The sequence below is a fragment of the Bufo bufo genome, chromosome 7 (assembly GCF_905171765.1).
Source record: "Bufo bufo chromosome 7, aBufBuf1.1, whole genome shotgun sequence".
Classification (NCBI taxonomy): domain Eukaryota; kingdom Metazoa; phylum Chordata; class Amphibia; order Anura; family Bufonidae; genus Bufo; species Bufo bufo.
The window spans coordinates 167,189,708-167,213,170 of NC_053395.1; the positions used below are offsets into that span (position 1 = coordinate 167,189,708).

The 23,463-nt window shown below is 43.2% G+C and overlaps 1 protein-coding gene across 2 annotated transcripts in view; it reads left to right on the top strand.

Annotated features, from left to right (window-relative positions):
• The window catches only part of RAB17 (RAB17, member RAS oncogene family), a 38,309-nt gene extending 15,073 nt beyond the window's left edge, over positions 1-23,236 (top strand). The window contains exons 3-6 of one of the 2 annotated variants that reach the window (XM_040439872.1): positions 604-755; positions 15,138-15,263; positions 18,173-18,266; positions 22,978-23,236. In XM_040439872.1, the coding sequence (XP_040295806.1) occupies positions 604-755; positions 15,138-15,263; positions 18,173-18,266; positions 22,978-23,099 (494 nt within the window). In that variant the 3' untranslated portion in view covers positions 23,100-23,236. The remainder of the gene's footprint in view (positions 1-603; positions 756-15,137; positions 15,264-18,172; positions 18,267-22,977) is intronic. The other variant, XM_040439873.1, reaches the window with a different exon arrangement.
• Positions 23,237-23,463: the final 227 nt, after the last annotated feature.

Here is a 23,463-nt window from a genome sequence, read left to right on the forward strand (position 1 = left end):
TTTTGCATAAACCAATAGTACAAGCCACCAAAGGAAACTGTTATGTTTTATCAGTGAGAAATGTCTAATTCTCTTGTTATCACCTGTTTACCTCTCCCCCACCCCTTCATGCTAATGGATTCTTTTTTTGTAAAATGCTTTAATTCTGACTAGTCTATGGAGGGTGGGGGGGAGGAGTGAGCAGCAGCATGTGTGAGACAGAGGAGAACAGACAAGCAGAGTGATGGAGCTACATGAACTGAGATATAAACTACATGAGTACTTTATTCACAAACATACAGGTTAGTACGCCTCTGTAATGTCCTCCATGATCCTCGGGCTGCTTCTCAGTGAATTAGAGAATACCATAAAGCGGATTCTCCTCTACTTTCCATGTGCAGTGGATGACAGCAAATTAGACATTCACTATGCACAGAGGAAAACTGCTAAAAGAGTTAGATACAAGTGATATAATGGCCAGAAATAATGTTATTCCTCATGTTTCCTCTATGTTTCTATGTACGCACACTGTACTATTGATTAATGCAAAGTTTGTTGAAAGGTTAGTGATACTTTAAGGTCTTTATGGTTCTTATGGGGTTTTTTTTCCTCTCCATGTTACAGGTGCCTTTTTCTCGCACAGAGTTTGTCTCCAAGGCAGAATTCTAGACTTTGAGATCTGGGACACCGCTGGGCAGGAGAGATACCACAGTGTGTCCCATCTTTATTACCGTGGTGCCAGTGCTGCCTTGCTGGTTTACGACATTACTTCTAAGGTAAATCCATTGTATTTTTATCATGGTTGACACTTGGGGACATTCTTTTGCAATTATTGCCACTGTGATATGGACTTTAACAAGCCTTTTGATGGACCTTGCACAGTTTTTGTGATATTTGATTGAATTATTTTCGACTGTCTGACAGGTACTAAGACATAGTGAAAGACATCAGATGTGGGAGACTATCACCAACTAGAGACTGTAAATGAAAAGATCATAAGAGGTACCACTGTAACATATATCACTGAAAGCCAGGTACCAGATATTGTACACTGACCTTGAGGAACTGCATACTTCCACTGACGACAAATACATGTGTGACAGGAATATATCTTCTGTTTTCCTGCACTGATCTCTGCTGGACAGCCAGGTGCTGAAAACATGTAAAACGCTGGGGTTTCCAAGTTCTGCATACAATTTTAAAGCATCATTAATGGCAGAGAGCTGTACATGATACGGCTTTATGTACATATTACATAACATAATGCAAAAATAAGGTGCAATAAACATGAACTAACTGAATGGAGTGGTATAGAGGAGGAATACCCACGGTAAGAGATTGAAGATTGCATGTGGGGAACTATCAGGAGAATAGGTCAGAGATGTATGGAGAGGGAGATGTTGTTGGCAGCCTTCTATGTCATGGTTAAGGTTTTGAGCTGACTTCTCAGGCAGGGGCGTACATAGAAATCACTGGGGCCCATAGTAAGAATATAAATTGGGCCCCCATGCCCGATTCGTAGCCCCACTCACTCCCTGTTTCTGGCCAGTATATACAGCATGTACTGATATGTGAGGTATGAGGTATAAATTACAGCTCGTACCTCATATATCAGTACACTGCTGTATCTACTATATATCTTAACACACTGCATCTATTGTACCTTGTGCCTCATATCTCACTACACTGTTGTATATAATATATATCTGTACACACTGCATCTATTATACATTGTACCTCACATATTAGTAAACTGCTGGGTGTATACTACATACCTGTGTCCACTGCATCTATTATGCTGTATAATACAAGGGTGTGGAGTCGAAGTCGGAGTCGTTATAATTTTAAAATGGTACAGTTAGTTCAATGCAGTATGTGCTGAATATATTTTCATAAGAATTTGGGAAAATGATGAAATGACCTATAAATGTCTGGGCCCCTGTGCAAAGGATGTACCTGCCCCCCCCCCCCCTCCCAAACCACACATACAAATATAAACATATATGTGCAAATAAAAAAACGTCTTGTGAAAATGTTTACAATACGTATATATATTCTTTTCATACTAGGTCACGCCTCTAACTCTGTCCAAAGCATACCTATACACACCCAGTCCCCTTAATGCCCCCACATAGTAATTATTCCCCCTTTGTGCCAGTACATAGTAGTTATGTCCAGATATGTGCCACCTCACAGAAGTAATGGTCAGATATGTGCCCCCTCACAGTAGTAATGGTCAGATATGTGCACCCTCACAGTAGTAATGGTCAGATATGTGCCCCCTCACAGTAGTAATGGTCAGATATGTGCCCCCTTCACAGGAAGTAAAAAAAATATACTCACCTAGTTCCTCATGATCACAGTTCAGCCGCTGGCGCTCCAGAGCAGTAGCAGGATGTAGTGTCACACATTGCTCTGCTGGTCTGTGTAGGAGAAGGAGCACAGCAGATTCCCGGCCGCACCGCTCCTCCTTATACACAGACCAGCAGTGTGATATGTGACACTACATCCTGCTACTGCTGTGGAGACAGATTTGATGCTGCCCTAGCCTGGGGAGGCTCCAGCCTCAGGGCGCAGGCCAGCTCCCCAGCCTCTGGGCGGCAGGCAGGCCACTGACCACGTCGCTGCTGCTTCCGCGCCTGCCGGGCTGCCGGCCGCGCTGGAGGACGGAGGGAGTAGTGAGCACTTGGCACTGACTTACGTGCTCCACCTCCTGGCTCGGCCGCTCCGCTGCTCTGGTCTCTGCTCAGTCGCTTGCCTGACTGGCTGCGTACAGCGCGCACTTTGACCTGACGCGCTGTACGCAGTCAGGTCACATGTGTGCCCTCTGGAGACCAGGAGCAGCGCGGGCAGCAGGCAAGGATCACAGCACTGTGTCACGAACTAGCCCAGGCCCCAGCAGGGATAGAGTGTGAGAGTCTGCCCTGAAGTGAAGTAAGATAGTTCTTAAATAAAGATAATATTCTTTTCCGTCTGATCTGATGTCTGATGGGGTTCTGGATGGGGTAAAATTACAAGGAACGCCCCCAGGGGGGAGGGGGGGGGTTGGATGGGTTGGGGTGGATGTCTGATTAATAACAAGCATACATATCTAAATGGCGGGGGGGGGGGGGGGGGGGCGCACTTGGGCAGCTCAGCCTCTGTTGGTGGTGGACCTTGTCCCAGCCCTGGCCCTAGGCACTTTAGTGCCAGCTTTCTCCCCCCTATGAAGTCCATAGCTGATGGTAAAACGCTCCCTAGGCCTTCAGCTATCCCTCATCGACTCCCTCATAAGCTTGCACAATTAAAGGACTGACCTGTTATACAGTGTGGGGGTCACATATAACTACATGGGAGGGGGGGGTCACTATATACAGTGTGCAGGAAGGAGAGGGCACACATTTACAGATAAGACCAGTGACTGCTGCTGAAATCACTGACCTCAGCCATATATACAGCTCAGAAGGGGTTAAACTGTTGGTCTGGCTGTAATAAACATGTCTGTGATAAGATCACAGAGCAGAGGGGCCATAAACAGGACAGACAGTGGGATTGATCACAGTTTGTGTTTCACAGCACCTTCCTGGCTCTGCTACATCCTCACATATAGCAGTAGCCTCTCAATACAGGAGACAGAGTGAATGGATAGCAGGACAGGAGGGGGCGTGGTGAGAGTAGCACAGGAGGGGGCGTGGTGAGAGCAGGACAGAAGGGGGCGTGGTGAGAGCAGGACAGAAGGGGGAGTGGTGAGAGCAGGACAGGAGGGGAGTGGTGAGAGCAGGACAGAAGGGGGAGTTGTGAGAGCAGGACAGAAGGGGGAGTGGTGAGAGCAGGACAGGAGGGGAGTGGTGAGAGCAGGACAGGAGGGGAGTGGTGAGAGCAGGGCAGGAGGGGGAGTGGTGAGAGCAGGACAGGGGGGGGAGTGGTGAGAGCAGGACAGGAGGGGAGTGGTGAGAGCAGGACAGGAGGGGGCGTGGTGAGAGCAGGACAGGAGGGGAGTGGTGAGAGCAGGACAGGAGGGGGCGTGGTGAGAGCAGGACAGGAGGGGGAGCGGTGAGAGCAGGACAGGAGGGGGCGTGGTGAGAGTAGGACAGGGGGGGGAGTGGTGAGAGCAGGACCTGAGGGGGAGTGGTGAGAGCAGGACAGGTGGGGGAGTGGTGAGAGCAGAACAGGAGGGGGCGTGGTGAGAGCAGGACAGGAGGGGGCGTGGTGAGAGCAGGACAGATGGGGGCGTGGCTGCCAATAGCAGGAAAACCAGGCAGATCTGCTTAAAGGGTTCTGCAGTTTGTTTAAACTGATGATCTACGTCTTGTTTATGATTAGTGCAATTGTCTGTATTATGTATGTATACCTCTTCTTATATGTACAGCGCTATGGAATGAATGGCGCTTTAATAATATTTAATAATAATAATAATAATCTATCCTCTGGATAGATTATCAGCATCCGATCGGCGGGGGTCTGACACCCGGGACCCCCGCCAATCAGTTGTTTGAGAAGGCAGCGGCGCTCCAGCAGCGCCGCGGCCTTCTCACTGTTTACCGCTGGCCCAGTGACGTCACGACTAGCATCAACTGGCCTGGGCGCGGCTAAGCTCCGTTCACTTGAGCAGATCATTAACGGCTGGTTGAAAAAGGTGGGAGGACAGTTCAAGATGGATGGGAGTTTTGAGGAAAATGGAAGTAATGATAAAGGGCATTAGCTGGACAAAGAGGACGGGGTGAGGGATAGAACGGGATGAGCTGTTGTAATTACATGGCACACACACTGCAAAGGAGATGGTGTGCAGGTAATTTTGAAGAGGAAACCGCACTTGGACAAACACCATGACCCATTCAAACTGCTTATTAGTGGGGATGCCAGGAGACATACCAACTTCCAAATTGATACTGATGACCTATCCTGAGGATTATTATTATTATTAAGGCACTGCACAACCCTTTTAACCCCTTCCCGACATAAGACATAATAGTACCTCATGGCGGCAGGTGCGTTCCCGCATTTTGACGTACTATTACGTCATGGTGATCGGGCGGGCATCGGAGAGGTGCGCGCCCAATCACTGCAGGGTCCCGGCAGTCCCTGATAGCCAGGCCCCTGCTGTATCCACCGGCATCGCTGTACAAGCCGATGCCAGCGGATTAACCCCTTCTATGCCGCGATCAGCGCTGACCATGGTGGGGGCCCGATGGGTGAGAAGGCAGCCTGATGCTGTGCACAGGCTGCCCAATGCCTTGCACGGCATCAGGACCTGCCTTCTACGGGTGCCCAGGAGATCCACCCTCAGGCTGAGTCTCCTAGGCAACCTGTTAGTGTAATCCACTAACAGGCAATGCATTACAATACAGATGTATTGTAATGCATTGCAGAGGGGATCAGACCCCCAAAAGTCCCAGAGTGGGACAGAAATAAAGTTTTAAAAAAAGAGTTTTTAATAAAAAAAATAAAGTTTCAAGTAAAAAAAGAAAAAAACGCCCCTTTCCCCCTTTCGCCCAAAAAATAAAAAAAACTATAGCTCTCAGAACATGGAGGCACTAAAACATCATTTTTTTTGTTTCAAAAATGCAATTATTGTGTTAAAGCGAAAAAAAAAAAAAAAAGTATATATGTTAGGTATTGCCACATCCGTAACAACCAGCTCTATAAAAATATCACATGACTTAACCCCTCAGATGAACACAGTAAATAAAATAAAATAAAAACAATGTAAAAAAAAGCAATTTTTTGTCACCTTACATCACAAAACACCAAACCATCAAAAAGGCGTATGCCCCTCAAAATAGTACCAATCAAACCATCACCTCATCCTGCAAAAAATGATACCCTACCTAAGACAGTCGCCCCAAAAAAATAAAAAATAAACTATGACTCAGACAATGGAAACACAAAAATATGATTTTTTTTGCTTCACAAATGCTATTATTGTGTTAAGGTGGAATAAAAAACAAAAAGTAGATATGTTAGATATCGCTGTGTCTATAACAACCTGCTCTATAAAAATATCACATGACCTAACTCCTAAAAAAAAAAAAAAAAAACAGTGCCAAAAAAGCAATTTTTTGTCACCTAACATAATTTAAAGTGCACCAAGCGATCAAAAAGGTGTATGCCCCCCAAAATAGAACCAATAAAACCGTCATCTCATCTCGCAAAAAATGAGCCCCTACCTAAGACAATCGCTCAAAAAATAAAAAAAGCTATGGCTCTCAGACTATGGAGACACTAAAACATAATTTTTTTGGTTTCAAAAATTCTATTATTGTGTAAAACTTAAATAAATAAGAAAAAGTATACATATTAGGTATTGTCACGTCCGTAACAACCTGCTCTATAAAAATATTATGTGACCTAACCCCTCAGGTGAACGCCGTAAAAATAAATAAATAAAAACTGTGCCAAAACAACCAATTTTTTGGGTCACCTTGCCTCATAAAGTGTAATAATGAATGATTAAAAATCATATGTACCCAAAAATGGTACCAATAAAAATGTCAACTCATCCCGCAAAAATTGAGACCCTAAGACAGTCGCCAAAAAAAAAAAAAAAAAAAATATGACTCTCAGACAATGGAAACACAAAATATGATTTTTTTTTGCTTAACAAATGCTATTATTGTGTTAAAGTAAAAAAAAAAGTAGATATGTTAGATATCGCCCTGTCCGTAACAACCTGCTCTATAAAAATATAACATGACCTAACTCCTGAGGTGAACACCGTAAAAAAAAAAAAAACATTGCCAAAAAAGCAATTTTTTGTCACCTAACATCATTTAAAGTGCAATTCCAAGCGATCAAAAAGGCGTATGCCCCCCAAAATAGAACCAATCAAACCGTCATCTCATCTTGAAAAAAATGAGCCCCTATCTAAGACAATCACCCGAAAAATAAAAAAGCTATGACTCTCAGACTATGGAGACACTAAAACATCATTTTTTTTGTTTCACAAATGCTATTATTGGGTAAAACTTAAATAAATAAGAAAAAGTATACATATTAGGTATTGCCACGTCCGTAACAACCTGCTCTTTAAAGAAATTATGTGACCTAACCCCTCAGATGAACGCTGTAAAAATAAATAAATAAAAACTGTGCCAAAACTGTGCCAAAACAACAACATTTTTTTGGTCACCTTGCCTCATAAAGTGTAATAATGAATGATTAAAAAATCATATGTACCCAAAAATGGTACCAATAAAAACGTCAACTCTTTCTCCAAAAAACTAGCCCCTGAACAAGACGATTGGCAGAAAAATAAAAAATATGGCGTTCAGAAAATGGAGACACAAAAACATTTTTTTTTTTCAAAAATGCTTTATTATGTAAAACTGAAACAAGCAAACAAAGTAGACATATTTGATATCACCACATCCGTAACAACCTACTCTATTAAAATAGTGCATGATCTAACCTGTCAGATGAACGTTGTAAAAAAAAAAACAGTGCTAAAACAGCCATTTTTGGTTTACCTTGCCTCACAAAAAACGTAATATAGAGCGATTAAAAATCATATGTACCCCAAAATAGTAGCAAAAAAAACTGTCACCTTATCCCCTAGTTTCCAAAATGGGGTCACTTTTGGGAGTTTCTACTGTAGGGGTGCATCGGGGGGGCTTCAAATGGGACATGGTGTCTAAAAACCAGTCCAGTAAAATCTGCCTTCCAAAAACCATGCGGCAGTCCTTTCCTTCTGCGCCCTGCCGTGTGCCCTTACATCAGTTTACGACCACCTTTGGGGTGTTTCTGTAAACCACAGAATCACAGTAATAAATGTTGAGTTTAGTTTGGCTGTTACCCCTCAATGTGTTAAAGAAAAAAATATATTAAAATGGAAAATATGCCCAAAAAGTGAAATTTTTATATTTCATCTCCATTTTCCTTTAATTCTTGTGGAACACCTAAAGGGTTAACTAAGTTAGTAAAATCAGTTTTGAGTAACTTGAGGGGTGTAGTTTCTACAATTGGGTAATTTTTGGGTGGTTTCTATTATGTAAGCCCCACAAAGTGACTTCAGACCTGAACTGGTCCTTAAAAAGTGGGTTTTGGAAATTTTCTTTAAAATTTTTAGAATTGCTTCTAAAATTCTAAGCCTTCTAACGTCTCCAAAAAATAAAATGACATTTACATAATGATGCAAACATAAAGCCGACATATGGGGAATGTTAAGTAATACATATTTTGTGAGGTATCGCTTTCTGTCTTAAAAATAGAAGAGAAATAGAAATTTTGAAAGTTGCGAATGTTTCAAAATGTTTGGTAAATTTGGGATTTTATCATAATTAAAGGTGAAATATATTGACTGTCATTAAGTACAATGTGTCACGAGAAAACAGTCTCAGAATGGCTTGGATAAGTAAAAGCGTTCCAAAGTTATTACCACATAAAGTGACCCATGTCAGATTTGCAAAAAATGGCCTGGGCAGGAAGGTGAATACTGGCCCGGGGTAGAAGGGGTTAATATGTGTGTTTTCATTACAGCCTAACAAAATCTACAAGATAATTTGCTTCTCTTAGGTTGACTTTCCAAATATAATATCTTATTGCTAATACTATACCATTAGCACAGAGGAAAAGACCATTAATCCACTACAAGTGTGGAGAGTGCTGGCCGAGTTCACTGTATTACATCAGGAGTATAGTTAGATCTGTGAATCCTTAGTAAGATTAGGCGAGCATCCACAGCTCTGCCAAAGTTTCAAATAGTCATTTGGTCATTGCTCTGTAAATAAATCTTAGTATTACAATGGTATCTGACATATATGAAAACGTCATCCTCACTCACCTGTAAAGAAAGCCCCAAATGGAAAAATAAAAAGTGTTTTTTTTCATTATTTTGCATTATGTTGAACACAGAGGCAGACTGGCCATAGACGGACCATACCGGGAAGATTCCCCATGGGCTGACCAGTGGGCAGCCAGCACCAACTCACTAAACTGAGCATTAGGTTTTACTACTGTAATAGACCTGTCCAGCCGGTCTATAATGGAGGCGAAAGACCCATCCCAAATCCCAGGCAAGTGCAGTTATCAGCTGTATCTGCATGCTCACGATACAGATCCAGTTAAAATCTATGGTGAAGCAGAGAGCATTTGGCTCCCTGCCCCACCATTTACAGTGCCTTGAAAAAGTATTCATACTTATTGAACTTTTCCACTTTTTTTCACGCTACACCCACAAATTAAATTTATTTTATTGGGATTTTATGTGATAGACCAACGCAAAGTAGTAAGTATTCGCGAAAAGAAAATGTTACATGGTTTTCAAAATTTTCGATAGTTTGTAAAGTGTGGTGTGCATTTGTATTCAGCCCACCTGTGTCAATACTTTATAGGACCACCTTTCACTACAATTACAGCTGCAAATCTTTTGGGGTATGTCTCTACCAGCTTTGCACATCTAGAGGCTGAAATGTTTTCCCATTCTTCTTTGCACAATAGCTCAGACTCAACAGATTGGATGGAAAGCGTCTGTAAACATCAATTTTCAAGTCTTGCCACTGATTCTCAATGGTATGCTTAGGGTCATTGTCCTGCTGAAAGGTGAACCTACGTCCCACTCTCAAGTCTTTTGCAGCCTCTACCAGATTTTCCAACAGGATTGCCCTGTATTAACTTCCATCCATCTTACCATCAACTCTGACCAGCTTCCCTGTCCCTGCTGAAGAAAAGCATCCCCTCAGCATGATGCTGCCACCACCATGTTTCACGGTGATGTGTTGTTCAGGGTGATGTGCAGTGTTAGTTTTCCGTCACAGATCGCATTTTGCATTTAGGCCAAAAGTTCAACTTTGGTCTCATGACCAGAGCACCTTCCACATGTTTGATGTAATCCCTACATGGCTTTCGGCAAAGTGCAAATTAGACTTTTTATGGCTTGCTTTCAAAAATGGCTTTTTTCTTGCCAGTCTTCCATAGAGACCAGATTTGTGGGTACATGACTAATAGTTGTCTAGTGGACAGATTCTCCACCTGAGCTGTGGATCTTTGCATCTCCTTCAGAGTGACCATGTGCCTCTTGGCTGCTTCTCTAATTAGGGCTCTCTTTGCCTCGGCTGTCAGTTTAGGTGGACGGCCATGTCTTGGTTGGGTTGCAGTTGAGCCATACTCCTTCCATTTTCGGATGATGGATTGAACAGTGCTCTGTGAGATGTTCAGAGCTTGGGATATTATTATTATTATTTTTTTTACATAACCCTGCGTTACACTTCTCCACAACTTTATCCCTGGACTGTCTGGTGTGTTCCTTGGTTTTCATGATGCTGTTTGATTATTAAAGCTCTCTAACAAACCTCTGAGGCCTTCACATAACAGCTGTAGTTATACTGAGAATAAACTACACACAGGTGGGCTCTATTTAATAATTGGGTGACTTCAGGAGGCAATTGGTCACATTGGATTTTATTTAGTGGTATCAGAATACAGGGGGCTGAATACAAATGCATGTCACACTTTTCAGATTTTTATTTATTAAACATTTTGAAAACCAGGTATCATTTTCTTTTCACTTCACACATACTTGCTACTTTAGTCTATTATAAAATCCCAGTAAGGCCTCTTTCACACTTGCGTTGTCCGGATCCGGCGTGTACTCCACTTGCCGGAATTACACTCCGGATCCGGAAAAACGCAAGTGTACTGAAAGCATTTGAAGACGGAACCGTCTTCCAAATGCTTTCAGTGTTACTATGGCACCCAGGACGCTATTAAAGTCCTGGTTGCCATAGTAGGAGCGGGGAGCGGGGGAGCGGTATACTTACAGTCCGTGCGGCTCCCGGGGCGCTCCAGAATGACGTCAGAGCGCCCCATGCGCATGGATGACGTGATCCATGCGACGGTAAGTACACTGCTCCCCCGCTCACCGCTACACTTACCATGGCTGTCAGGACTTTAGCGTCCCGGCAGCCATGGTAACCACTCTGAAAAAGCTAAATGTCGGCTCCGGCAATGCGCCGAAACGACGTTTAGCTTAAGGCCGGATCCGGATCAATGCCTTCCAATGGGCATTAATTCCGGATCCGGCCTTGCGGCAAGTGTTCCGGATTTTTGGCCGGAGCAAAAAGCGCAGCATGCTGCGGTATTTTCTCCGGCCAACAAACGTTCCGTACCGGAACTGAAGACATCCTGATGCATCCTGAACGGATTACTCTCCATTCAGAATGCATTAGGATAATCCTGATCAGGATTCTTCCGGCATAGAGCCCCGACGACGGAACTCTATGCCGGAAGACAATAACGCAGGTGTGAAAGAGCCCTAAAACACATTTAAGTTTGTGGGTGTAATGTGAAAAAATGTGGAAAAGTTCAAGGGGTATGAGTATATTTTCAAGGCACTGTACTCTGGTTATTCACAGACTGCTTTAGGCCTACCAGAGGACCAGAGGCAGACACTTCGATGTATGGGCTCCCAGGAGATCTGGAGCACATAGAAGACGTAAGGTGGCACAATGAAGTCACTGTATTGCGCCACTTGCAAAGGACCGTTTACTGTGAGCTGGAGGAAATGGATCACTCATCGTGAGTTTCATTTTTTAAATAATGTTGTAAAGACATACTATTTACTATTGTTGGAGCTTAAAATAAGATATTACTGTACTAAGGGGCCCCAAGTGCGACATTACTACTCTAAAGAGCACCAAGGGGGGCATTACTATTGCAAGGGGCACTTGAAATGGGCACTAAAGAGGACATTACTGATTTAAGGGGCGGCAACACTGGATAAATTACAGATGTAAGGGGCACTATGGAGGACATTAATATTGCACTGGGGCACAAAGGGGTAAATTAGTATTGTCCTGTGGTACAAAGGGGGGGATTATTATTGTACAGGGGCTCTGAGGATGACATTACTATTGTACGGGGACACTAAGGGGGACATTACTGAATGAGTAGGGAAATAACTACCGAGGGTGCCGCAAAAACTATGGGCCACAGATGTCTTTGCATTACACTCTGCAGATATAAGTTATGCTTGGAAAAAGTCTTCATAGCAGTCTGGATTGGATGAAGAAGAAAAAGTAAAATGAATGATCAGAGAGGATGTCATGTGTAAGTTGCTACATACACCTGTACTGTCATCATTTATACGTTCTGCAGAGTGTCCTGGTATTTACCAATATATGGTCATTGTATGGTGGTAACTTTGGTTTTCCTACACTGGTTTCTATAAATCGTCAATCTGGTAGTATTTAGTCACTGTGTCCTAGTAATTTGTCTTCATGGTCTTCAGGTATTATTTAGTCAGTGGTAATATTGGTAATATTATTCTGAGTTTAGTGAGTTTTAGGTGTTGGAGATAAGCCGCAAATACCATGAGACATTCTTTCTCAAATCTTACAAAATATGATTTTTATTTACATGCTGTAGAAATCTAAAGAATGCTGGCTGAATTAGTTATTGCAAAAACTGAAAGCAGTTTGAGAAAGTTATTGATGAAACAGTAGAATGAATACATATGAAGAATTCTTGTATCTGTTGTTTGAACAAATTTTGAATCTATCAATGATACAGGTGAATATAAAAAAAACTTTGTAATATATTCTATCAGAGAAAATGCCTTTTTCTTTCTCCTCAGAATTTTTCTCCTCTCCATAGACTTCTATGGGCCACATGTGTGTCTCTGTCTATTTAAATACACTCTTTTTTTTGCCTCTTCTCTCTCACTGCAGCTCACCCCTCCTCTCTCCGTAATCTTCTATGGGCAACATGTAATCTGATTCTTCAGTCAACTGTTAGAAGTCTAGATGGATTTAGCAGAAAATGTTAGTTAAGGAGGTAGGTGGAGGGCGAAAGAATAATTTTCTCTGATAAGGTATATTACAAAGTTTCTCATATTTAACTGCACTATTAATTTATGCAAAGTTTGTTGAAAGAACCATTTAAGAACAACCTATTGATCTATGTACAGTGCTGTTGGATGTGATGACCCTAGATAATTGGGAATTGTCTAACTCATTGGCGTAGAGAGGCAGAAGAGACAGCTGCTGAAGGAGGACTTGAACTGTTTGGCCTCTGATTGACTTCTGCTTATCGATTCTGGTACTTAATTTTGGAAATATTGGCTTCAACCCATTATAACCTGTAGTTTTGCCATGCAAAGCTTATGCTCTCCTAAAATGCAGTGCAATCTGCTTGATTGGGAGCTAAGTTGCAGTAGCCTAGCATGGCCACTACACAGTGGAAGGAGCTGTCTGCTTCTGGATCCGTCTGCTTCAGCACGGGTGGCTGACGAAAACAGTTGATTGGTAGGATGCTGGGTTTTGGACCCCCACCAATGTGATATTGATGACCTATCCTGAAGATAAGTCCTCAATATCTATGACTGGAAAACAGCTTTAAAGGGTAGATTTTACGAGACTTTACTACTGATGACCTGTCCTCAGCATAGTTTATCAGTATCTGATTGGTGGGGGTCCGACACCCCTGCTCATCAGCTGTTTGGGAAGGCACTGGCGCTTGAAATAGCACCGCGGCCTTCTATCAGCTTTCCTTATGCCATGTGATGTGGCCTAGGTCACGTGGCCTAGAAGCATCTCAGCCCCATACAAGTGAATGGGGCTGAGCTGTGATACCAAACACAGCCGCTATAGAGAAAGCCACAGAACTCACAGGAGTGCTGGTGCCTTCTCCAAAAGCTGATCGGCGGGGGGTCCGACACCCGATCAGATACTGATAAACTATTCAAGAGCATTAGTAGTAAAGTCTCGGAAAACCCTTTTTAAATGAATAAATTATATGTTTTGCAGAATTTTTGGTATAAAACTATATATGAATGCCTGAGGAAGCAAAGCAAAACACTTGTTGGGGCTGGTGTTTGCAGCGCCTAATGGGTCTGTATATGTGTATCCCTCCATTGTGGCCTTGTTACTTATGCTACCTGTATTGTATGATGTATCTGCATTGTTATTTTTGACCCTAGTAGGTGTCTTGTCATGTGGTGTTTTTTTGTCTTTACCAAATATGTGTGATTTTTACTTATGATGTACATAAAGCATATATTTTTAACCAAATAATATTTGCAGAGTGCACTTTTCCTCTTCGGTGTGCTCTTTTCTATATATCAATGCACTGCATTTTTACGTGCACAGGTTCCCTAGAGAGTAAAAATTGCAAAATCTCTACCCCTGCAATAAGCCTTAGGCTGAGTTCACACGGGCGAGATTTCTGCGCGGGTGCAATGCGGGAGGTGAACGCATTGCACCCGCACTGAATCCCGACCCATTCATTTCTATGGGGCTGTGCAGATGAGCGGTGATTTTCACGCATCACTTATGCGTTGCGTGAAAATCGCAGCATGCTCTATATTGTGCGTTTATCATGCAACGCAGGCCCCATAGAAGTGAATGCGGCTGAGTGAAAATCGCAAGCATCCGCAATCAGGTGCGGATGCGGTGCGATTTTCACGCATGGTTGCTAAGATGACAGTCTATTCACTGTATTATTTTCCCCTATAACATGGTTATAAGGGAAAATAATAGCATTCTTTAATACAGAATGCATAGTAGGTGGTCAATTGAGGGTTAACAAATAAAAAATAATTAACTCACCTTCTCCTCTTGATCGCGTAGCTGCCGGTCTCTTCTTACTTCTTTAATCATGAGCTGCCGGCTAAAGGACCTGTGGTGACGTCAGATCACATGGTCCAATCACATGATCCATCACCGTGGTGATGGACCATGTGATCTGACGTCACCACAGGTCCTTTAGCCGGCAGCTCATGATTAAAGAAGTAAGAAGAGACCGGCAGCTACGCGATCAAGAGGAGAAGGTGAGTTCATTATTTTTTCTTTTTTAACCCTCAATTGACCACCTACTAAGCATTCTGTATTAAAGAATGCTATTATTTTCCCTTATAACCATGCTATAAGGGAAAATAATAACATCTACACAACACCAAACCCAAACCTGAACTTCTGTGAAGAAGTTCGGGTCTGGGTACCACAGTCAGTTTTTTGTCACGCGCATGCAAAACGCATTGCACTCGCGCGATAAAAACTGAACAACGGAACGCAATCGCAGTCAAAACTGACTGCAATTGGGTACCTACTCGCGCGGGTTTGCCGCAACGCATCCGGACCTTATCCGGACGCGCTCGTGTGAACTCAGCCTTAGACCAAATCTAACAGCTTCTATCCAGAGTTCGGGCAATGACAGTCTCTTTCTAATATAGTCTCTTTTGCCGTTAGGAGTCCTTCAGCAGAGCTCAACTTTGGTTTCAGGAGCTGCAGAAATATGTCTTCAGTGGAGAGATGGTTATTGCACTGGTAGGAAACAAAAGTGACCTTCAAGATAAAGGAAAGGTCTCAAGAGAGGTAAAGCAACCAGACAGCTATGAGCAGACTTCTGTAATATGCTTGTAATGTCTAATTATTGTATGGAAAATGGCACGATTAGCCCTGTGGAGGGGGTATACAAAATAAAACATTCATTTTGAGTAAAAAAAAAATAGGTGTTTTTATAGGACCTCCTGCAGTTTTTAAACTGCCGTTTACCCAATCTTTTTCGATGTTATTGAACTGTTGTTTTTTTTTCTACATGATTTTTCCAATATGACCCCCAATAAGTAAAAATACCCTTAGGCCTCTTTCACACGAGCATGACGGATTGGCTCCGGATGCGTTCAGGGTGCGTTCAGTGAAACTCCCACCATTTATCAAGCAAGTTCAGTCAGTTTTGTCTGCAATTGCGTTCAGTTGTTCAGTTTTTTCCGCACGGTTGCAATGCGTTTTGATGTGTTTTTCATGCGCGTGATAAAAAACGGAGGGTTTACAAACAACATCTCTTAGCAACCATCAGTTAAAAAAATCGCATCGCACCCGCACTTGCTTGCGGATGCAATGCGTTTTTCACGCAGCCCCATTCACTTCTATGGGGCCAGGGCTGCGTGAAAAACGCAGAATATAGAACATGCTGCGATTTTCATGCAACACAGAAGTGATGCGTGAAAAACAACACTCATGTACACAGACCCATTGAAATGAATGGGTCTGGATTCAGTGCGGGTGCTATGCGTTCACGTCAATCATTGCACCCGCGCGGAAAACTCGCTCGTGTGAAAGGGGCCTTAAAGTGGTTGTCCCATCTGGACATTAATGGCATATCCACAGGTTGTGCCATAAATGTCCAATAGGTGTGGATCCCATCTCTGGGACGAGCTCCTATCTCAAGAACAAAAGAAACATTATTATTTTCATACAATGAAACATCATTTTGGTAGCTCAGCCCTGAGAGCTCCAAGCTGCCGCATCTTTGTGCCATCATATGGGTGAATTTGGGAAGTCTAAATTCTCTTATCAGTATGTCTTTTTGCAGTGTGGGAAGAAACCCACAGAAACACAGGAAGAACATACAAACTCCATGCAGATGTTGTCCTTGGTTGGACTCAAACCCAGGATTCCAGCGCTGGAAGGCACCAGTGCTAACCCCTGAGCCACCATGAACAGGGTTCTGTTGCATGCCATTGGGATGGGAGAAGAGGCTCCCTATGTGCGTCTCTCTCTATTCACTGCTATGGGACCTCCAAAAATAGCTTAGATCCTCATCATTCCGTTGGCATGTGATGAGGCCCAATTCTTGAGATAGGACCAGGTTCCCCTTTAAAGGGACATTTCTGTCAGAAAGGAATTCTTTTAAGCAAAATATTCCTAGAAAACAGTTTTTAAGACTTTTTGGCTATTTTTCTTTTTTATTTATGCAATACTATTAAATTGAAAACTCCTATATAGATAGGGATCCCATTGTTGTTTTATTGCAGTTGCAAGGGAGAGATGTTATCTGCTGGCAATATCGTACATCAGTAGAATTAAGATAGCAATATGACAGTTCTGTTGCTTTATTAATAGGCCTAGATAAATATACCCACAGAAGAACTTTGCACATAGCAGTGTAATGATTGATACTGTAACTGAGTCATTCATCTCTTTCCTTTTTTAGCCGCAGTGAATGGTCTGACTGAGAAAGTCAAGTGAGGCTGTTCGCTGTGCTAAAAGTCCAAACAAAGGAGGAAGAAGTTAAAGGGAATGTGTCATCAGAAAATGACCTGCTGTTTAAATCACTTTTTTATGTTTAACATATTTTTAAATAATTTTTGATGATGTTATTTTTCATTTTCCATTTCACTTTTTATGTTAATCTAAAACCAAATATCCTGCAGTTTTCGCACTGGCCACTATGTCTAATAATTGGCGCCACTTCTTGGTTTACACAGATCACTTTACTGCAGTTAACTCTTTCTAATCCTGCCTGTAATGTTATCACCTCTGTGTACAGATAAGACCTATTTTTTACAATGTTTTTTTTTTACTTTATTTTGGGAAAAGGGCGCTTTTTTTTTTTTTTACTTGAAACTTTAAATTTTTTTGTAAAACTTTATTTTTTAAACTTTTTTTTTTTACTTTATTTTATGTCCCACTATGGGACTTCAACATTTCAGGGTCTGATTCCTGTTTTAATACAGCACAATACATTTGTATTGTGCTGTATTGAACTGTCAGTGTCTTACACTGTAAGACGCTAACAGTTGCCTAGGAGACAAAGCCCTGGGGCTGGATCTCCTGGGCTTCCGTAGCTGGCAGCCCCGATGCCTGTTCAAGACATCGGGGCTGCCATAGCAACCATCGGTCCCCGGAACCGCAGCACAGGGACCCGATGGGGATATACAAGCTGCCGCAAACCCCCTGTATGCCGCAGTCAGCGTGACCGCGGCATACAGGGGGTTAATATGCCGGCATCTGTGTTTTCACCGCTGCTGGCAGATACAGCAGGGGCCCGGCTGTCAGTATCAGTCGGGCCCCTGCTGCTGTGTGGGGCTGCGCGTTAACCCTAGGACGAGAACCCTAGGACGAGAATCATTGTTATCTGCATTGAGATTATGGAATTTTGAAACATTTATAATGGTGGAATATGGTCTTAAGGAAAATCGGACAGGTGATTTCGTGTCCCCTGCTACTGCCTTCTTTACCATGTATCTAGAATGTGGATTCATGGGGCTGGTGCTGCGGATAGACTTATGTTGTAAAAAAGTTTTATCTGAAATGATCATGCAACACTTTCAAGTGTGACAGTCACATCATAATTGTACGTACGCACTCAATATATTCCCCTGGACTGTCTGTAGATTCAGGCTGTAGGAAATTACAAATTACCGTATATTAATATGTCAATCAGAAACTGTGCCACGTGTTGATCCTTGACCTATTCCAATAAATTATTTTACTCTCAGGTTGCACAGGCTTTTGCTGAACAAAAGGGACTTCTGTTTATAGAAACTTCAGCTAAAACAGGAGATGGCGTGAAAGAGGTATTTGAAGCAGTGGGTAAGTACACATACATTACATGACTTCATCAAATTCATTCTCAGGCCTCATGCACATGGCCGTATTTTGCACCTGTGTCCTTTGCACATTTTTTGTTGCTTGCACATGGACCCATTCGTTTCTATTTGTCTGCAAAAAAACAAAAACAGGCAGCACACGGATGACATCTCTCTCGGCATCCGTATGTACGTTCAACAAATTATAAAACATGCCTTATTCTTGTCCACAGATCCATATTTTGCGGATTTGCAGTATGCGGGCTGAGATACGGTGATGTGCATGAACAGTGTCGGACTGTGGTGCCTAGGGCCCACCAGTAAAATTCATTTTTGGGGCACTCTGTAAAACTACATGCATATTCTGCCTGCCCACACTACCCAGTTTTTTATATGAAAATAAGCAATGTACTGTATAGCATCTCAGCTAGCCTATCTATATGTCAGTCTACTACATGAAGTGCTTGAAGTGGATTACCACTCGTAATGTAACATTTTTAATATATAGTATAGTACAAATCGAATATATCATTTAAAAGATGACACCCAATATGTCTGCATTTCCTGTTGCCACCTTTGCAAAAATATCCAGATATAACTAGGGTATGACAACACGTGGTGCAAATACTGTGGATTCTCAGCAGCAGAATTGTGTGCAGAAAATCAGCAGCATTTACTGTAGAAGCAAAGTGGGTGAGATTTTCAGAAGTCTTATCCATACACCACAAAAAGAACCCATAGTGTAAACTGACTTGCACTGTGGATTTTTAATTTATGCTGCAAGGTTGAAAGCGGTAGAAGACCGGCTGCCATTTCTGCAGTAATACTGATGCTAAATCCTGCCCATATTGGGCAGTTTTTGTGGTGGTGGATTTCAGAGAAACCTCCTGTTTCTGTAATGGAAATTCAGCAGCGGAGTTGTCCCATGCAGTCATACCCTTAAAAACACCTTCAGCTTCCAATTTACTTATATATGGTCAATTTAAGGAAGCTGACCGGGGAAAAAATATTTTTCAATCTGCCCAGACTGGTGGAAATACATAAACAAAAGTCATACTCCCCTCATTGCTGCTCCCATCCCAAGCTGGCAGGTCCCCTGCTGTACTCCACTTCCCGCTGCATCGATGACGTCCGGACACAGGGGCATGTGATCACTAGCCATAATGTAATTTTTCCCAGTTGATTAAAAATCGGGATGGCATGGTAGGTAGAGATGAGCGAAGTTTAGAAAAATTCTATTCGGCTACTTCGCCGAATTTCGCAAAGAAATTTGCTTTGTAAATGAATTACTTAGTCACAAAGCGCATTTCTTTGTAAGTAGTGGGTGCAATGACAGGGAACAGCGATTGTGCCGCCCCCGTCGATGAACCCCTCAGATGCATTCGGCATTTGGGTTTAATAGTAAGGTCATTCAGGGATTAATCTGTTAAAAAAAATCTTGCGCGGTGTGTGATGACGTCATCACACCGGCCAGCATCACCACGCACAAGATTTTGCATGGGATCTTTAATCAAGGTGGCAGCGGCGGCCTCTATGTGCTCAAATGGATGAAGTTAGTATATATTTTTGTTTTACCGCCATTTCAGGGAAAATTAATTTTTCTCATCCGTATCATTGGGGGACACAGGCTTCACCATGGGTATAGCTGTTGCCACTAGGAGGCGGACACTAAGCAAAAAGGTGTGAGCTCCTCCCTTCAGCTATACTCTTCCTACAGGGACTAAGCTAAATCAGTTTTAGCTTAGTGTCTGTAGGAGGCAGACCTCCCTGCTTTGCAGGTCTGCAATTTTTTTTTGCTTCCTCTCTGTCGGAAAGTGTTAACAAAGGATGCAAGCCTTGGCGGTTGGGGGGGAGTGTTGGGAAATCTATCCGTTCAAGGCGTGTGGTCACGCGAGGAGCGCTCCCTCCCAATCAACATTCTGGAATTTAAAGCGATTCGTCTCTCTCTGCAGCATTGGACCGACCATCTCCGAGAACGTCCGGTTCAAGTTCAGTCCAGCAACTCCACGGCTGTAGCGTACCTCAATCACTAGGGCGGCACCCGGAGCCCGGCAGCCATGGCGGAAACAGCTCTGATCCTCAGCTGGGCGGAGAACCATGTTCTAGCGCTGTTGGCAGTCCACATCCCCGGCGTCGACAACTGGATCGCTGACTTCCTCAGCTGGGAGCACCTCTATCCCGGCGAATGGGCTCTTTACCTGTAGGTTTTTCTAGCCATCTGCGAGCGATGGGGTCAGCCGGACGTGGATCTCATGGCCTCCCGCTTCAACCACAAGGTCGAGGACTTCGTTGCGCGGTCCAGGGATCCCAGGGCCCTGGTGTGCGATGCTCTAGTGATTCTACGTGTTCCCTCCTCTTCCTCTCATTCCGCGTCTCCTCCAGAAAATCAGGTCCAAAGGTCTGCCAGTCATTCTCGTGGACGCCCAATTGGCAACGCTGAGTGTGGCACCCATCTCTAGTCACCCTCCTCACCGACAAACCCTGGCATCTTCCTCTTTGGGAGGACCTCTTGTCGCAGGGACTGATTTTCCACCCGAATTTAGGGTCGCTACATTTAACGGCATGGCTGTTGAAGCCGCCGTACTAAGGGCTCAGGGTTTCTCGGATGTGGTTGTCCAGTACATGATTCGTGCCAGAAAGCCGTCGTCTTCCCGAATCTACCACCGGACCTGGAAGTCCTACTTTACTTGGTGCGAGCGTCATCAGCTGTCTCCCGTTAGTTTCTCGTTGCTGCGACTCTTGTCTTTCCTGCAGTCGGGCATGGACTTGGGGCTGGCTCTCAGCTCCCTCAAAGGGCAAGTTTCGTCTCTCTCCATTATTTTTTAACGGAACTTGGCTTTGCTTTCTGCGGCTCAGACTTTTCTGCAGGGGGTTGCGCATGCTGCGCTCCATTTCCATCCTCATTGAATCCTTGGGATCTTAATCTAGTGCTCAACGCTCTCCAGTCATCACCGTATGAGCCTTTTCAGTACGTGTCACTTTGCTTCCTGTCCTACAAGGTGGCCTTTTTGGTGGCAATCACTTGCATCCATAGGGTGTCAGAACTCGCGGCTCTTTCATGTCAGTCGCCTTTCGTGATCCTCCATCAGGACAAAGTAGTCTTTTGCCCTGTTTAGTCCTTCCTTCCGAAGGTTGTCTCGGCATTGCATCTAAATGAAGAGATTATTCTCCCTTCATTTTATCCTTACCCATCTCATCCTCGGGAGCAGTCGCTCCACACTCTGGATTTGGTATGAGCCGCTCGCATCTATCTGTCCTAGACGTCATCCTTCCGGTGGATGCATTCCCTGTTCGCCATTCCAGAGGGGCCGAGACGAGGGCTGGCTGCATTTAAAACTTCAATTTCCCGATAGATTTGTTTGGCCATTGTGGAAGCGTACCGCGTCAGTGACAGGGTCCCACCCTTCCGAGTTACTGCTCATTCTGCATGGGCAGTGGGGGCCTCTTGGGTAGTGCATCATGGGGCTTTGGCACTTCAGGTATGCAAGGTGGCTACCTGGTCGTCTTTGCACACTTTTGCCAAGTTTTACAGAGTACACACCTTTGCTTCTTCTGACGTTTCTCTGGGGCGTAGAGTTTTACGGTGGTTCTCTGATAGGCAGGAGGGTTTCTGGTTATGCCCACCCTTGGGACTGCTCTGTAAAGTCCCATGGTCAAGCCTGTGTGCCCCAATAATACGGATGAGAAAACTAGATTTTTGTATTTACTGTAAAATCAGTTTCTCTATCGTTTATAGGGGGACACAGCTCCCACCCGTTCACTTGTTTATGGCCTTTTTCTGGCCGTGTGGTTCTGGGCTGGTACATAGTTTGGTTTTCCTGTTTTTGTCTTGCTTCTCCTACTGCTTTTGCACTAACTGATTTAGCTTAGTCTTGTTGGAAGGGTATAGCTAATGGGAGGATCTCATACCTTTGTGCTTAGTGTCCACCTCCTAGTGGCAACAGCTATACCCATGGTCAAGCCTGTGTCCCACAATCAATGGAAGAGAAACAGATTTTACGGTAAATACAAAAATCTAGTTGTTACCATGAAGCACAAGGAAATATTGGCTTTGCGGCAAATTTAATTTTTACAGAAACTTGGATTGAAGTCCACTTCGGATATTTTGATTCAGTCAACACTAATTGTAGGTTTTGGTTAGCAATGCACTGTTGAAATCCCTACAGGGCAACATCTGCATGAAGGTTTTATGTTCTCTCCATGCTTCTACCGGTTTCTTCCAGGTATTTAAATTTCCAGCTATTTTCCAAAAATATACTGTTAACTGGTAACTCAACACAATTATGTATGGTGCATTATGTACATTTCTAATACAATTCCATGTCATTTATTGGATGTCTTTACCTGTATTGACACTTGTGTAGCGGTGTAAAATGTAACTGTATATTCACCTCAACATTTTATCAATATACCCAATTCCATATTGTGCGGTATTACACTAAACAGAGGGCAATGAGAGCGTTGTGGTGTATAATGGAGGCAGTGATAAGATAGATGTTATATATTACATTCCACAGGGAAGTTATGTCACTGATCCTGAGATCCATCATCATCTTCTCCACTTTATATGTCTCCTCCACAGGAACTCTTCATATATTACGCACCAAGCACATCCTTTACACTCCCCTGTTTTCTACTTAATGCACATCTATATTTAATAGGCTAATGCTTCCTGTGGGTCTTACTGATCCAGGTCCTATTTTATGTATCTGCAGCCCATGAACTACTGGCTTTGGAAAAACAAAAGGAAGAGAAACAACGCAGAAGGGACTCTATCATCACCCTTGAAGAATCACTCTCCTCCGATGTAAGGCACAGATGCTGCAATTTCCACTAAAGGCGCAATAGCAGCCTTTGGATGGAATAGTGTCTCTCCAGGACATACCAGTAGTAAAGAACGTCTAGTACAGTGAAACCTCTATAAAAGACCGCCTCATTGAGAAGACCAGCCCCATTCTCCAGGCCAGATTTTTATGTGACATGTTTTTGGTCCCATCATATATTACACACTGGCCATATTCTTTGGGAAGACCACCTCCTACAAGACCACTTGTCATTGCAATTTTGAGTGGTTTTACTAAAGACATTTTGTTACGCTTTAGTAGACTATAAAATCTAGTTTCTAGGGACTATAATTGCGCGCCCATCAATCGTTTTTCAAATCACATATTTACAATCTTTATGTGAGTATTCTGTGTAAT